This window comes from Natator depressus, chromosome 3 (genome assembly GCF_965152275.1).
Source record: "Natator depressus isolate rNatDep1 chromosome 3, rNatDep2.hap1, whole genome shotgun sequence".
NCBI lineage: Eukaryota > Metazoa > Chordata > Testudines > Cheloniidae > Natator > Natator depressus.
Window position 1 is genome coordinate 81,318,954 of NC_134236.1, and position 16,383 is coordinate 81,335,336.

Consider the following 16,383-nt stretch of genomic DNA (forward strand, 5'->3'; position numbering starts at 1 on the left):
AACCCTAGCAAGCCCATTAAAATGGGGTCCCAACCCGCAGTTTGAGAACCGCTGGCTTAGAAGATAAGAAATGGCAGCTCAAATACTGTGCAAGTGCACATGTTAAAGCTATAACTGAACCCAGCTATCACTGCCTTATTTAAATGCCAGTGCTGGGGTATACATGTGTTCTGGACATCAGGACAAGGTGAATCCAACCAAACTGGAAACCATTTTCAGACTGAGACAATTTGGGGATTCTATGACTCAATGCAGATGTGGAGTCAGCCACCTGCTGTCAGGGCTGTAGTGTAGGTGAAAGCATCTTGGGACAATGTGTTGGCTGGACCCTGGGGAAACCCAGTTTGACCAAGTTTCTCTGCAAGGGGCTGGAAAAGTCGAGACTGGAAAATTATCAGCAGTAGAACAAAAAAATAACCCCCATTCTTCCCCCCCAGCCAAACCAAACAAGGTGGTGATAGTGGGCTATATAAACTCAAAGGAGACACACACACAGAGATATGGAGGAAGCTTTGGGCAGGACAGAATGGCATGATTTTGTACACAGGGGTGTTCTGTTTAACAGTGGGACCAGCCAAAGGCAAAGGAAGCTAGCTGCAGGAGAAAGGGTGATGCCATGATTCCGAGAACTACCCAGAGAACTCAGCTCAAGCCCAAAGAACTCTTCAGAGTGGCAAGGAAACTGAGTCAGGGAAAATGCATACAAGTGTGTTCATTATTTTGTCTAGACTTGTGTATTTCTCATGCTACACAAGTAAAGGGCCTTACTCCTGAGGACATTCTGTGCCAAAAAAAAAAAAAAAAAAAAAAAAAAAAATTCTGCGCACAATATTTTTGAAATTCTGCAAATTTTATATGTCAAATAAATGTGGAGGCTCCAGCATGGCATTGGGGAGCACAGGCCACTGGCTGCACAGAGGTGGGAGATCACTGTGCAGCACCCCTGCCCCAGGACACGGACTCAGCAGTGAGGCTGCACCCACCCTGACACAGCTCAAGCACGAGGCCTGCCCCAGAAAGACCCCAGGGCTCTGTCCCTCCATGCCAGATGCACCAGGTATGTGCAGGCAGGCTCAGCAAGTCAGGATCCAAGTGTGGATGGGCTTAGTGTGTGGGGATCCAGGTGTAGGTTGAGCGGGTTCTGTGTGGGGCAATCTGGGTGTGGGCGGCTCAGTAGGGGATCCGGGTGCAGGGTGGATCTGGATGTACAGGGACTTGTTGGGGGTTTCTGGGTGCAACGGTAATGGGACTCTGCAGACGGGTCCAGGTGACGGTGGTTGGGGCTGAGCAGGGAAGGGTCGGTATGTGGGGAGACCAGAGCTCAGCGGCGGGGTCCGGGTATGGGGAGCTGAGTGGGGGGTCCAGATACTGGGGGAGTGAAGCTCAGTGGGGTGGGGATCCAGGTGCAACTGGTTGGGGCTTGATAGGGTGGGAATCCAGGTACAGATGGCTCACTGGGGTGGCCCAGGGGCAGGGGGAGTGGGGCTCATCAGGGTGGGGATTCTTGGTGTGTGGGGGGGTGATGATCGGTGGGTGGGTCTGGGTGTGAGGGGGTCTGGATGCATGGGGGTTGGGCTGATAGGGGAGTAGCTCCCCATACAGCTGAGGAGCGACATGTGCAGGAAGTGCAGTGGGGAGAAGGGAGGAGTTTGCAGAGCTTCCTAAAGCCAGGGGAGAAATCTGGGGGTGGGTCTGACATGGCCCCGGGAGCCATGCAGGGGAAGAGGAAGTCCCCTCCTTCCCAGCCAGCCGGGACCAGCAGCTGAGCCCGGTGCAGGGTAGGAGCCACCAGCTAGGTCTTCCGTAGTCACGCCCCAGGCCCCACAGTGATTTACCTCTCTGCCGGCTACCTTTGGCACTTAAAACTGCTGGGGAGGGTCACATAACTGCTCTTGAGGCTTCCTTTTGTTTCCCCATCAGAAAGTCATTTTTCTGCAGGGAAGCACAGAAATCTGCAGGGGACATAAATTCTGTATATGCACCGTGGTCCAGAATTCACCCAGGAGTAAAAGAGTAATGCTATTTTAGAATCCTACGCAAAGTTAATGGGTCTGTTTGCTTTCACTGTTGAATGATCATATGGAGCTAAACTGTAAACCCAGAATGCTCACATGGCTGGAACTCGGGGAGAGTATGTATTTAAGCTATGGATGAGCCTGAGGGGTCAGCACTAGTCTGAAGGGCTGGGGAGCTGGACTGCAGGGTCTCATCTCTCATGAGGGAGTGCCAGAGAAGAGGATCTTCACCCTCAGTACGCATACAGACTGTAAGCCAGGGGCAGTACCTGGATTCTGTTCAGACTCAGGAGGCTTAAAGACCACACAGGACCCAGCGAGGTGGGCCCAAAACACAACAGCCTGGTGAGTGTCCAGTTTTGGGGGAGCTCTATCAGGGCTCTGTGGCGACACTGGTGATATCTGGTCTGTTCTTCAGAAGTAGTTAAAGATCCAGGGACAACAATGTCAAGATTATCTGTGCTACTTGAAAAGAACACAGTAAAATCTTAGAGATGATCCAAATTCTGCAGGTTGAGTTTCTATTACATGTGGAAATAAATTACCTGATACTAAGCTGGTGAAGTATTGGACATCTGCAAAAAACTGATGAAGTTAAGCAACAGAAGTATGATGGACTGTAATACATTGTTATGAATAACGTGAAGTGTAAGCTTTTTAACAGCAATATTTGACTGCAAATGACCCAGCGTATTTGTACTTCAGCATTTTAATTGAAAAGATTTTGTAATACCCATTACATTCTTAAATAACTGATATTATGCTCCAACTGTTTGCACTGGAACAGTACTTACATTTAATTCCAGGTGAACCAGATATGTTTATAGGTGCAAAACACATTAACATTGTTTTATATGAAATAAGCTCAACTACCACCAACTCGGGAATCTAAATCTTCACAACAGCATTGCCAGCAATTCAGCTATCTATTCAAAGGTGCTATTTAAAACATGTACCTAGTAGAAAAGAAACCCAAGTAAATATTAAAAAGAAGGAAGCTTAAAAGACCAAAACTCCACAGCAGATGGGATCAATAAAATATTAAACTGCAGTTCTTAAATGTAAGTACTACACCAAGTGGTCGGTTGTTTTCACGTAGTGTAAAAGCCCTTGATTTCTAATTGAGACAGTAATGTGTATTCTACCTATTCAATCCAATCAAGATTTAGGCATCGTGCTATAAAGGCAAACATATCAGACACTTCTTCTATAACTTTAGCTGTTGGCTTTCCTGCTCCGTGCCCAGCCTTGGTATCAACATGAATGAAAAGTGGGTTCGTTTGTTTATGGCTTCGGCCCACCACATACTGCAGAGTAGCAATGAATTTCAGTGAGTGCAGAGGGACCACTCGATCATCATGGTCTGCCGTGAGAAGTAACATCGAGGGATACTGGATTCCATCCTCTTCTGGTAGTTTGACATTATGAAGTGGAGAGTACCTGAAAAGAGGACACAAGGCCATTTAACATTCAAGCCATCAGAGTGGTGCCTGACAGCACTCAGAAAGTCAGTCCCCTATTTGTATAAAATCAATTTTATGTGATGTAGGTAGTGATTCTCTATCACTTGTGTGCTATTAAAGTCGAACAATGGCCACTTATCTCTCTATTTGAATATTCCAGCTCTCAGCCCTGTAGGAGCCCTTAGTAAACGCCTTCCATTTTGGAATTAAATATGCAAACATTTTAGACAGACATCAGACTTATCAGCAACTGCAATAGTACTCATATGAAATAGGGAAACCTAATAGGCTGGAGCATCCACTCCACATCCATTCCAGGTGCTGTGCTGCTGGGAATCAGCCAAGTACTGTGCAGAAGCAGCTGACCTGTCCATAGGGATGGCTCTTGGCCTTTATGGAGCCAGAAATGGTTGTCTTCAGGAGCCATGGGGTTAGGAGGTTGGGCCCCTCCAATCTTTGGACCCCTTCTCAGCCCCCATTTGCCTTCAGGGGACACTGTGCAGGAAACGGAGGGGAAGTTTTCCTGCCTCTTTGACCAACCCCTTCATGGGTGATAGTCTGGCTTCCAATAATTTGTTTCACTCCCACTGGGCACCGTATATCCCTAAACACTAACATACCATGAACTCTCTCAAGACTCCTCTTATATTAGAAATTAACATTACAGCAATACTAAAACACAGGGGATTATAATATAACAGCAGCCATACTGGATCAGACCAATGGTCCATCTAGCTCCGTATCCTGTCTGCAGACAGTGGCTGGTGCCAGAGGCTTCAGAGGGAGTGAACAGAAAGGGCACTTTATTGAGCGATCCCTGTCATCCAGTCACAGCTTCTAGCAGTCAGATGTTTAGTGAGAGACAGAGCATTGGGTTGTGTCCCTGACCGTCTTGCCTAATAGCCATCGATGGACCTATTCTCCATGAACTTATCTAGTTCTTTTATACTTTTGGCCTTCACAACACTCCATGACAATGAGTTTCACTGGTTGACTGCACACTGTGTGAAGAAGTACTTCCTTATGTTTGTTTTAAATCTGCTGCCTACTAATTTCATTGGGTGACCTCCTGTGTGTTATGCAAAGGGGTAGATAACACTTCCTTATTTACTTTCTCCACACCAGTCATGATTTTATAGACCTCTATCATCTCTCCCCTCAGTCACCTCTTTTCCAAACTGAACAGTCCCAGTCTTTTTAATTTCTCCTCATAGGAAAGCTGTTCCACACCCGTAATAATTTTTGTTGCCCTTCTCAATTCAAATATATCTTTTTTGAGACAAGGCAACCAGAACTGCATTCTGTATTCAAGGTGTGCACATATCAGGGATTTATATAGTGGCATTATGATATTTTATGTCTTATTAACTATCCCTTTCCTAATGGTTCCTAACATTGCTAGCTGATTAGACAAAGGGAACCACTCATTGCTCTGGATATAATACGATGGTACAGTAGCTTACACTAGTTTGTCAGTCTAAAAAAAGACTAACTTTTCACATTAACATCAGATAAAACGGTTTCTAAAACACCTGTTTTGATTTTGAGAGGCCTACAATGGACATATATACAACAGACTATACAGGAACCTTCTTACTATGTGTATTTTCCCCCCCACACACAGAGCAAATTTAAGATTCTCCTTCTCATTCTCTATATTCCAAATTTCATCGTATCTGAATTCATTCATATATAAACAAGTTTTATTACACACAAACGTTTGTATCATATCTACAGTAGACGTATTTTGTGGGAAAAATCCTCTGACAAAATTCAAAATATGAACTTGACACAATTAACAAATTTTATTGTGCACTATAATACTGTAAAAATACCTTGCAATCAATATCACCATATGAAAGTTTATACTGTCTTGATAAAATGGCAATCAAGAGGCAAATGATTTACAATAGGCCTAATAGATCATAAGGTATTTTCATTTTGCATTAATTTTCTTTTGAACTCTATGATATTTTAAATAAATGCTTTAGCTCACAAATGAGAGTTAGATTATCTATTCAGTTACATCTAATGGGGCTATTATTTTAGTATCTAGACACTACATCTAATGAGGCTATTATTTTAGTATCTAATATCTAGATTTAGTATTAAATCTTACATAGTAGTTTAATACTTTTGAGAAATCCTCATTCTTAGTCTTCACTGTTAAAGAAATGAAAATTCAGCATTAGTAGAGCAAGTGTTACAGAAGTACTTTTTAAATGAGGTTACATATTGTAACAGGCTCTTTATTATCCATTATCAATTTGCAGCACATTAAAAAAAAAACAGGTCTGTGAAAATACAGAATCTTTTTAGGCTTCTGAGCAAGAAGTTAAACCTGAATTAATTTCCTTTTGTGCCCCACTCCCAATCAATTTATACAAATAAACCCTACCTACATTCAAAATATAACTTAGAAAAGCAATCCGCTCTCCCATATAATTAAAAAAGCTACTTGTTTAGCTGTGGGGCTGAGTGCTCTGTTCTGACAGCCTACCGGAAAATGTAGTCATTACTTAAAAAGCCAATCTTGCATGGTATGTAACTTTTGAAAATATGGCCCATTGGCTTTACAGAATTTTTCCAAAAAGCAGAAAGGTACAAATCTGCTATTTATAAAAGTGACTTAAAAGTTAATTTTGAACTTTCAGTGTGTTTATCAACTTCCTGGACACTACTATCGGTTTCAGCAATGGATTATATACAGATGATTATATGCAAGAAACTCATGGATCCCCACACAGACCTCCACAGATCTAGCAACCACCCCGGACACACCAAGAAAGCTGTTATCTACAGCCAGGCACTCAGATACCAGAATTTGCTCTGAAGAGAAAGTCCAGGCTACATACCTTAACACCGCCTTCACTAAATAAGGACACTCCATCAGAGAAGTAGATCATGTCAGGGAACGGGCCACCCAAATACCCCAGGAGAACCTGCTTCAATATAGAAACCCCCCCCCCCCCCCCCGTCCCACTGATTGCACACCCCATCTGTCACCTACCACCCTACACTAGAACCCATATGGAGTTACATCAAACATTTGATGGGGACCAAATACTGAAAGAAGTCTTTCCCAAATCCCCTCTTCTGATCTTCAAACACCCTAACCTCGCCCAGCTCATCATCAGACCAGGACACAGATCCCCAAAGACCAGGACACAGCCACTCAAAGCAGCACCAGACCCTGCCAGAACAAAAGATGCAAAACCTACTGACATATCTCCACTGCTATGATGATCAACATCCCCCACAACACACCTTTCAAGACCCCTGGGTCCTACACACGCCTATCACAATATGTGGTGTACCTCATCCAGTGCACGAAATGCATAAACAACAACTATGTGGGTAAAACCAGACAATCGCTAAGCTCTGGAATGAACTCACACAGAAAAAAAGACAAAAACATCCTGTCACTCATGGGTGAACACTTTTCACAAAGCGATCATTCCATATCTGACCTCTAAGTCCCCGTCCTCAAAGGAAATCTGCACAACACCCTCAAAAAGTCAAACATGGGAACTTAGGGTATGCCCCTAGATGAGAATAAAAAACCCACGGCTAGCATGGGTCAGCCCACTTGGGCTCACAGTGCTTGGGCTCCGGGGTTGAAAAACTGCCGTGCAGACATTTGGGCTTGGGCAGAAACCCAAGCTCTAAGATCCTGAGAGGGTGGCGGGTCCCAGAGTTCAGGCTCCAGCCCAAGCCCGAACATCTACACAGAGATTTTTAGCCCTGCAGCCTGAGCCCGAGCCAGCTGACCCAGGCCAGCCATGGCCATGCCATAGGGCTTTTATCCCTGTGTGGACATATTCTTAGGGTAAGTCTACAATGCAATATAAGCCCAGGGTTCGTAGAACTTTAGATAGCAGACCTGGGTTTGTTAACCTAGGGCTTGAGCATCTATACTCATTTGAAATACCAGGTTAGAAACTGTTGAACCCTGGGTCCCAACCAGGGGCTGTAGTGTCTACACTGCAGTATGTGGGCCCAAGTCCAACCATCCATATCCCAGACTTCCTAGTGCTCTCCCAAAATGTGGCTGGCTCTAGCCTTTTGTTCGTGGTGCGGTGTGGGAAAACTTGATTGTCCAGAGGACACAGAAAGTCAGCCTGTGGGATTGTGGTATACTTCTGGCAGACTCCCAGAACACAAATCCAGTGGGGCTATATCTACATTGGAAAGCAGCAGAGTTTGAACCTCTGGTCTCAGTTTGACTTACACTCAGAGTCTCCACCCCATGGGGTCCGGGGACCCTAGGTTCAAGGCCTGGGTTAGTGCGATTTGTACACAGGCAAAAGGGGGTGGGTGGGTAGGTTTCAGTGTGAGTTCAAATCCTGTGGACATACCTTCAAATTCATAACTTTGCTGGACACTAAAAATCATGGACTTAAAAGACACAATGGTTTTACAGCTCATTACCACACTTTGTTACACACCCTACTGCTTACTAACCCTCTGCGGTCCTACAACTAAGTGTGAACTGCCTACTTCATTTTAAGTGATCTCTAACAGTATGTGTGAACCCTTATGCTTAACAGTCTGTTCCACCTTGTATTTAGTTTGGACACTTTGGATACCTTCCCCAGATCTGAAGGAGAACTCTGTGAAACTTGAAAGCTTCTCCCTCCACAAACAGAAGTTGGCCAATAAAATGTATTACCTCACCTACTTTGTCTTTTTCATTTAATGGAGTCATTTTGATCCATACCATTACATAGTTCACATGGGTGAGGGTGAAATTAATTTGTACAATACTTAGTTATTGATGACTGCCATTTAAAGCAGTCAGACTTGACTCAGTAATTACCAGTCAGCTACAGCATAATATAACATTCACACCAGTCGGTTCATTAAAAACACCAAAAGGCACTTACTTCACCAGCCATTTAAATTGTTCTTTATAGTCAGAGCAGCCATAATCAGTTGTCCAGGCGTGACCAATGGTGTATTTGTGGAATTTAAGCATGTCCATTACTCCAACTTGAGCAATCACACAACCAAACAGGTCAGGGCGTTGATTAGCACAAGCAGCTTAAAAACAGCAAGACAATTCTATTAACACTGAAGTCTAAAGGAAAAATCAAGGGCAGTAATAAAAGGTACAGTCAACATAAATTTGGCTCAACATTAAATTTTGTAATGTTAGCTTTTGTAAAACTTAAGGATGGCAATTTTACACATTTTGGAAAAAATCCAGTTAAAACAATTGTTTTAAAAAATAAATAGCCCCATGCAGTGCTTGAAACACAAATGCTAACTAAAAATGCCTGACAATACCTATTGAAGTCAAAGGGAAGACTCCCAATAACTTCAATGGGCTTTGGTTTAGGTGCAAAGAAAGTCAAAGGGAAACTGACTTAACAACAAGCCTGTAAGTCACTTCACTAATTCTCATTGTCCAAGCAGAGGCAAATGAGCAGCGTAAACAAAGAACAGTATTTTTAAAACAGTCTAAGGGAGTTAGGTGCCCACATACCACTGCAATAGAGTTTGGCACCTGACTTTTGCTGCTCCTTCGTAAATTCCAGCCCAAGAGTGTCACGACTGACAAACACACTGGATTCAAACAAGAAATTCACTTTTAACAATCAATAGTGTTATCAGGAACATAAGTAAAGATATTCAGAGAATCACAGAAATGGAAGGGACCTTGAGAGGTCATCTAGTCCAGTCTCCTGCACTCAAGGCAGGACTAAGGATTATCTAGACCATCCCTGACAGGTTTTCTCCAACCTGCTCTTAAAAATCCCCAGTGATGGAGATTCCACAAACTCCACAGGGAGGTTGTGGTTTGTTGAATTACAGCTTGGCACTCGCCAACATTCTGATATCACTGTCAGCAAAAAGAAACGGACGAAGCACAAATCTGTATTTATTGCTCTCCATGGGTGAAATGGCACCATAAAGCTCTTTTATTGCTACATGAACTTAGTAGTTCCTTCATTTTTCAGCTATATGCAAGCCAAAGAACTCTGATAAATAATCATTTCTGACTTAAGCCTGGTCAATGCTTACAATTTAGGTTGACATAGATTTCATGCTCAGGTGTGTGAAAAATCCACATCCCTGACCACTGTAGCTATGCTGACCTAGCCCCTCATGGAAATGCAGCTAGGTGGATGGAAAAATGCTTCTATTGACCTAGCTACTGTCACTTGGGGAGGTGGCATTCCCACAGGAGTGGGAAAAACCCTTCCTTTACTTTAGGCTGCACTTACATTACAGGGTTATGTTGGCACTGTAGCTATGATGTAATTGTCCCCATAGTCCAGACCTGGCCTCAGTTGTAATCGCAGAGGGAGGACCTCATTTTTTATAGAATGGTTCCATTTTGTTTCCTTATGCTTCCAATCTTCCTATTACTATAGGGCATTTTTAAAGAATAATGGCTGCCCCACTTTAAGGAGTGCATATGATTAATCACTAGAGCTAAAGCACTCTGGTTTCTGACATTAGAGCTTTCTCTACAGGCTTTTCCCTCTCCACAGAATCTTAGAGTTTTTCGCTAACAAATTCCTGAATTGCAGATACAGAAGCCAAAGACCACAAAATCCCGTAACTGTTTATTAAAGCTAGTACAAGAGGTCAAATAGTACAGTACAGGGATCCTCTTTGTGTGAAGAGGCCTTTTTAGCCCACAGCTGTGCTGCTAACTAAGCCTTTGCCTCACACTATCATTCCATCGTGCAGGACAAGGAAATCTTGTTTTGCAGTTGAATGAGCCAGAAACTATGGCTTTAGCCTATTCAGAGTCACCTCTTAGTAATTAAGACTAAAAGGGAACACAGTATTCTGGAGGAATGCCAACAATCTTTTCTTCAATGAATGCAAACTGAGGAAATATGGCATTGGGCCCTTGCGTCTGAGCTATTAGTAGCAAATGATAGCTGTTGTACAAGGACATGAATAGCTATTTTGAAATCCCATGGGTAAGGAGAAAAAATCCTGTTCTGCTTTGAAGAGCGAGCACAGGTAAGAATTTCAAAATAAAGGAGCAATGAAAACATAGCAGTTGGATTCTGCTGAAGGAGAGGAAAAACCCTTCTTGTTCCTTGTGCATCAAAGAAATCAAACTGGAGAACTCTGATTACAGGCCTTAAACTACATTCAAAACAGAGTTTTAAAATGCTCATTAAAGTTCAGTCAGGCATAAAACAAAATAGTATTTTCATAAGCAGTTAAACCACCAAATTCAAATAAAAATCAGAAAAGGTAGATGGCCAGTTCAATGTTTAACTGAGCTCTCAATTAGGTGTTCAATGCACCTGTAAAATGGACTTTTTTGTGCTTGAACTGCAGAGAGATCAATGCCCAATAGCTCTTTACCTTTCTATTTATGCTCTCATTTGCAACACACAATATCTTCTAGCAAAAAGAAAGTAAGTTGAAAGTAAAAGTCTAATTTTACTGATGCTGAAACCAAAACACTAATTCTGTAAAACATTTTTTTCTTTAAATCCTTGGGTGTTTTTATTTCAGTAGCCTTAGGCTGTCAAACTGCAACATGGTCCTCTCAAAGTTACCCCCATCCCCACCCCGCTATTCCTTTGTCATTGTATCCCCATTTAGGGTGGGGGTAAAAAACCTTTCCCCTTTGTTCCCTCTGCTACCTAGGATGAGAGCACACGAGAGAGTAAGGATTTATTTAGTGACAAAGTTGGCAGCTCTTAAAAATTTTCTTAGAATGTGAGAAATTTTTCTTTGAGATGGACTTTCTATATTTAAGATTAAATTGTTCTGAGTAAAGATGAGTTAGAGAATTACACATTAATAAGGTGTACTTATAAACGGTGTGTTAGATTTATATTGTTTCTGAGAATCAAAATTTTTCCATTATTTAGACTTAATTTTTCTTTTATGTATTTTTGTCAGAGGTATTTGTTTCTTGTGGTCATCTTTTCATCAACTCATTACAATGAATACAGGGCCAAATGTTGCAGTTACTCATCTGTGCACAAAGGCCATAAATGCAGCAGAATTGCCATGATTTTTGTGTGTGTGTATAACAGACCACAGAAAGGCAGACTATGAAACTTTGAAGCCATTTTCTCCATGGACTTGGGTTTAGGGCAGAGGTGGGCAAATACAGCCTGCGGGACCCTCCTGCCCAGCCCCTGAGCTCCTGGCCCAGGAGGCTAGCCCCCAGCCCCTCCCCTGCAGCCAGAGCTCACTGCGCCGCTGGTGCAATGCTCTGGGCGGTGGGGCTGTGAGCTCCTGGTGCAGTGCAGCTGCAGAGCCACGGGCTGACCCAGTGCTCTGTGCTGCACGGTGGCATGGCTGGCTCCAGCTGGGCGGCATGGCTGCCTGTCCTGGTGCTCTGGGCGGTGCGGCTCCAGCACCGCCAGCCACCAGTGCTCCAGGCAGAGTGGGAAGGGAGCGGGGGGGGGGGGGGGGGCGGGGCGGGGAGGATAGGGGTTGGGGAACAGGGGGGTTGTATGGGGGCAGGGGTCCCGAGGGGGGGCAGTCAGGATTGAGAGGAGGGGTTGGATCGGGTGGCGGGGGGTCCGTGGGCGGTCAAGGGACACGGAACAGGGGGGTTGGATGGGGCAGGAGTCGGGGGGGGGGGGGATGGGGGCGGTCAGGGGGCGAGAAGCGGCGGGGGGGGGGGGGACAGGGGACGGGGGCCAGATAGGGGGCGGGGGCTGGGCCACGCCTGGCTGTTTGGGGAGGCACAGCCTTCCCTAACCAGCCCTCCATATAATTTCAGAAACCCGATGTGGCCCTCAGGCTAAAAAGTTTGCCCGCCCCTGGTTTAGGGGCATGGCTAACTATGAGGATTTGGGGTAAACTATGCAGATCCAATGGTCAACTAACCCGTCTGTGGCTACTACCATGGAGACCTGCTAGCAAATCTGGATGAAGTTTCGTAAATTTATTTTTAATGAAAAATGTCATTAACAATTGGACTTAAAAAAAGAAGAAAAAAATAAAAAGAATATTTGTTTGTGAACATCTCCCCCGTTTCTCCACCAGTTTGTGCTCAGTTTGTGTTGCACATTCTGCGCAGGGGAGGTTCCAACACACATGAAGAACATGCATTTGACTATGGGTAGCAATTGCCTGTGTGGCTTTAATGGTGGGCATTTTCCAAAGGCTACAGAATGCCAATGTCCCATGCCACCAGAAACTGAAGTGGAATTTAATTACTTTATCTGTATTAACACAGTGACATGCCACCAATTTTTATATCCAGGGGCTCTTATAAATTTTTCCCTCTGCTTAGCTTATGAAAAACGATCCACGTATTAACATCCACATAACAGTAAATATACAAATAGTTCTTACCCACTAAGAGACCCCCATTTGAACCTCCATTAGTAGTCAGCTTCTTTGGAGATGTATATCCCTCTTTGATAAGATATTCCGCTGCACACTGGAAGTCAACAAAGCAATTTTGTTTGTTCGCTAAAATACCACCTACCACACAAGGAAAACAAAAAACAGTTAGTTCTATAAAATGCATTTGACAGCACCTATTCAGAAAGAGGTGTATGCAGAAATGCGTAGGATGAATTTCAGCTTCATGAACATTTTAATAATTGATGCAGCTGAGAAAGACAAATGAAAACGAAAAACTCTTCCAACACAGAAATTATAAGATGGTTCTGCCAATAACTCTAATAGTCTCAAAAATCTTGAATAATACATATCTATGCTGAGGATCGAACAGGTGATGCTCTTTACCAGCGAGATTCCAGCTAAAAGCTTTGCACAGCCAATTTTACACAAAATGACCACACATAGTTCCACTTGAGGTATGTCTTAATGGAACTTTAACAGAATTAAGCTCACTTATGACCTTTTAAGAAGATAAAACTTCAAACTTACTGCTGTAAAAAATAAGCTAACACTAATGTTTGCTGGACATCAGATACACAACTGGTAATTTACAGTGTTTTATTATTATTATTTGTTTTCAAATCTGATGATATACAGCTATGATAGAAATGTGACTTCAGAGCCAGATCTTAAATTTGCATTTCATTAAGATAGCTCAAATTTTGAAAAGCTACTGTCGTCTTATTAATCTATTATAGTGAAGCTACTGTAGTCTTTTTAGACAAAATTTTAACAAGGCTCATGTAAGGGGAAATAAATGTACAATTTTTAAAAAATTGGGGAAGAAAGAATTTTGTATGCAAGAGATATTCTAATTCTAATGTCAAAACCCATATGGGAGGCAGTCTTGCCCTGCAACCTTTTTATATAAAATAAAGATAATTAATTGCCAAGCTATGATATTCACAGAAGGATTCAAAACTGACCAAAACACCAATTTACATTTCCCCATTTAAGAAGTTCATTTGATGAGAGACTATAAATGGCTCCTGATCAAAGATGGCATAAAGCTTTGTAAATGCATATCACCCCTATCTGACCTGGACGGTCCTGTCTTGGGTAATTAAATACTAATTAGGAATTGTACTTAGGTGGGAATTGAGAATTAAGTACTAATACCCTTGTAGCAAAGGCTATGTTCCAATCTTGTAAAGGGATTCTTGTGGGCAGACTTTACAGCTGTTCAGATCCCTTTGCAGAAATGTGTAACTTCTTAAAATGTAAAACTTCTTAAAAATGCAGAATACATAATTCATCCAACACAAAGACCACACAAGAGGTGTCCTGGGAATGTTGGATATTTTTATATTAACTAATCCCCCAAACTGCAATGGTGGAGGAGAAATAGAAGTGAAGAGACATCCTGTGCTTTACTCAGAAAACTGAATAATTCTGGTCTGGTCTAAGATCAGGATCCTATCCATGAAGTTAAAGCTATGCAAATAGACATCTGTATTAGCTGTCTCTGAAATTAACAAAGAACAGATATATACCTAATTATGCAATTGAGATAACAGACTTGAGCTGAAATTAAATTAAACAGGAAATAGGGGGACTAAAGAAGCATTTTCATAGCAAGATAAAATCTCATTAAAAACCGATGGCCAAATCCAAATTACGGAAGGATACTTTGTCTTTAGCAGTGACATTATGCATGCCTGAGCATATGCTATTTCTTTTTATGAAACCGTTACATCTTTAAGTCAATTACAAGGAAGTGTCCCGGACAGGTGTTACAGCAGAAAGAGATGAAAGAGCAATACTGAGCAAAATCACTTTACCGTAGGTTAACAATAGAAATAGTATGCAGAAATTGGTACAGACAGATACATTTGGAAAGCAGATTCAAGATAAACAGTAGTATTTATAAATATTGCATTGAATCTAGAAAGTTGATCTTGTTTTGTTAAAATGCTAATAATTTTCTTAGAAAACTTACACAATGTTTGTTGTAAAATAAAATTTTTACACTATGTTGTAAAATAATATTTTTAAGTGGGATGCAACAAGCAAAACAATCTAACTGCTAAGATCAAATAACATGAGGGAGCTACAGGTGTAACAAATAAATAAATTCTGACTTTCATAACTACCTGGGTAAACAAAAGATGAGAGAAGAAAGGCAGACAATTTTTGGGTACGTTCACTATGCACAGTTAATCTGGGCTCTTATCAGAGTTTTAGCCTCAAGCGTGCTCCCATCCATACAGAAAAGCCTGTGACCTAGGTCTGGAGGTGCTTTAAGCCCATGCTAGCTTATGCAGCTGGAGATGTGGGTTAGAACATGGGCTCTCCGAGCTGCTCACTTTGTACTGAGGACAGGCTTATCACTCAAGTGCCTTCCCACATTCTCCCCTGAAGGGCAGGCGAGTTCTCCCACAACTTGACACAACTGACTGGAAAAGAATCCTAGAGCGTCCTTGCACAAAGAACCAAAGGATATGCCCCCAGGCACACGTGGGCAGGTGCACAAACTTTGAGGACACAGTAACACAAGAATGGCTTTGCTATAGGGGGACACACACCCAAGTGAGGCTAAACCCAGGTGCCAATAATGTGGGTTAACTGTGCAATGTAGACACGGGCTTTGTCAGTATCACTGCTAAAACCACCATTTGTTCTTGTACTCAGAACCTTTACCTTTGTGCCAGGTCTCTCCATATTCACCACCTCCTCTGATGTTAGCCACAGCTAGAACACCACCCAGATGCCTCACAAAAATAAGTCTTGATACACTGAAGGAGAAAAACAGAAAGCTAGTAGATTACTTTTGATTTCCTGCCCCCCAATGTCTCTCTCTTCTCCCCCCTCTCCCCGCAATGCTGTGTGGATGTTAGATGCAGGAGAGAGTCTGGCATAACATATGTGACAACATAAAGGGTTAAATCCTCCCTCTGTGCCAAGCCCGAGTAGCCAGACTTGTCTCAGTAGTGTTCCATGGGGATACTACTGTAAGTCTATGTAAAGAAAGCAAAGCTACTCCAATCTTCCTCCTATAGCTCTCCTCAAGGGCAGCGGCCAGCAGATCTATGTAACCACAGATCCACTGGCGATGCCTCTGTTCCTTGACAGTCTCCCAACTCTTCAGTTTGGGGAGCTAGGCTCTGCAGCACTTATGCCCCCCATATAGACTCTCTAAACTCTTCCTCCACTGTGTCTAGAGCCATCTGCTACTTCAGAAAAGCAACCTATTTGTTAACCAATGAACAAGAGCAAAGATGTTAAAGGCTAAAAGTGAAGGCCACCATTTGGTCTGGCTTTGTTTAGGAATTGTAGAAATCTGAATAGGCGTTAAATTTGTATTTAATATTGCTTGCCTCTGACACTTACAAGGCTGTATTTGCAGAAGAGATCATGTTCTTACATCAAATGTTTGTACCAGTGGTTATACATTTGAATTCTTGACAACACAAAACTGTTTTATATTGAACAATGTAAGTAAACAAAAGAACATTAAAATCTAAATTTCAGTAGCTGACCTTGCTGGTATTTTCTGAGGTTGGATGAAAGCTAATGTAATATAAAAATATCTCAATATGAAATTACTAAGATAT

The 16,383-nt window shown here is 42.6% G+C and overlaps 1 protein-coding gene across 1 annotated transcript in view; it reads right to left on the reverse strand.

Moving 5' to 3' along the window:
- Positions 1-1,461: 1,461 nt before the first annotated feature.
- Positions 1,462-16,383, reverse strand: part of PREP (prolyl endopeptidase) — a 166,648-nt gene continuing 151,726 nt past the window's right edge. Inside the window, exons 12-15 of the mRNA XM_074948177.1 lie at positions 15,470-15,564; positions 12,776-12,907; positions 8,365-8,521; positions 1,462-3,455 (exon numbers count right to left, since the gene is read on the reverse strand). Coding sequence (XP_074804278.1) covers positions 3,161-3,455; positions 8,365-8,521; positions 12,776-12,907; positions 15,470-15,564 — 679 coding nt within the window. The 3' untranslated portion in view covers positions 1,462-3,160. The remainder of the gene's footprint in view (positions 3,456-8,364; positions 8,522-12,775; positions 12,908-15,469; positions 15,565-16,383) is intronic.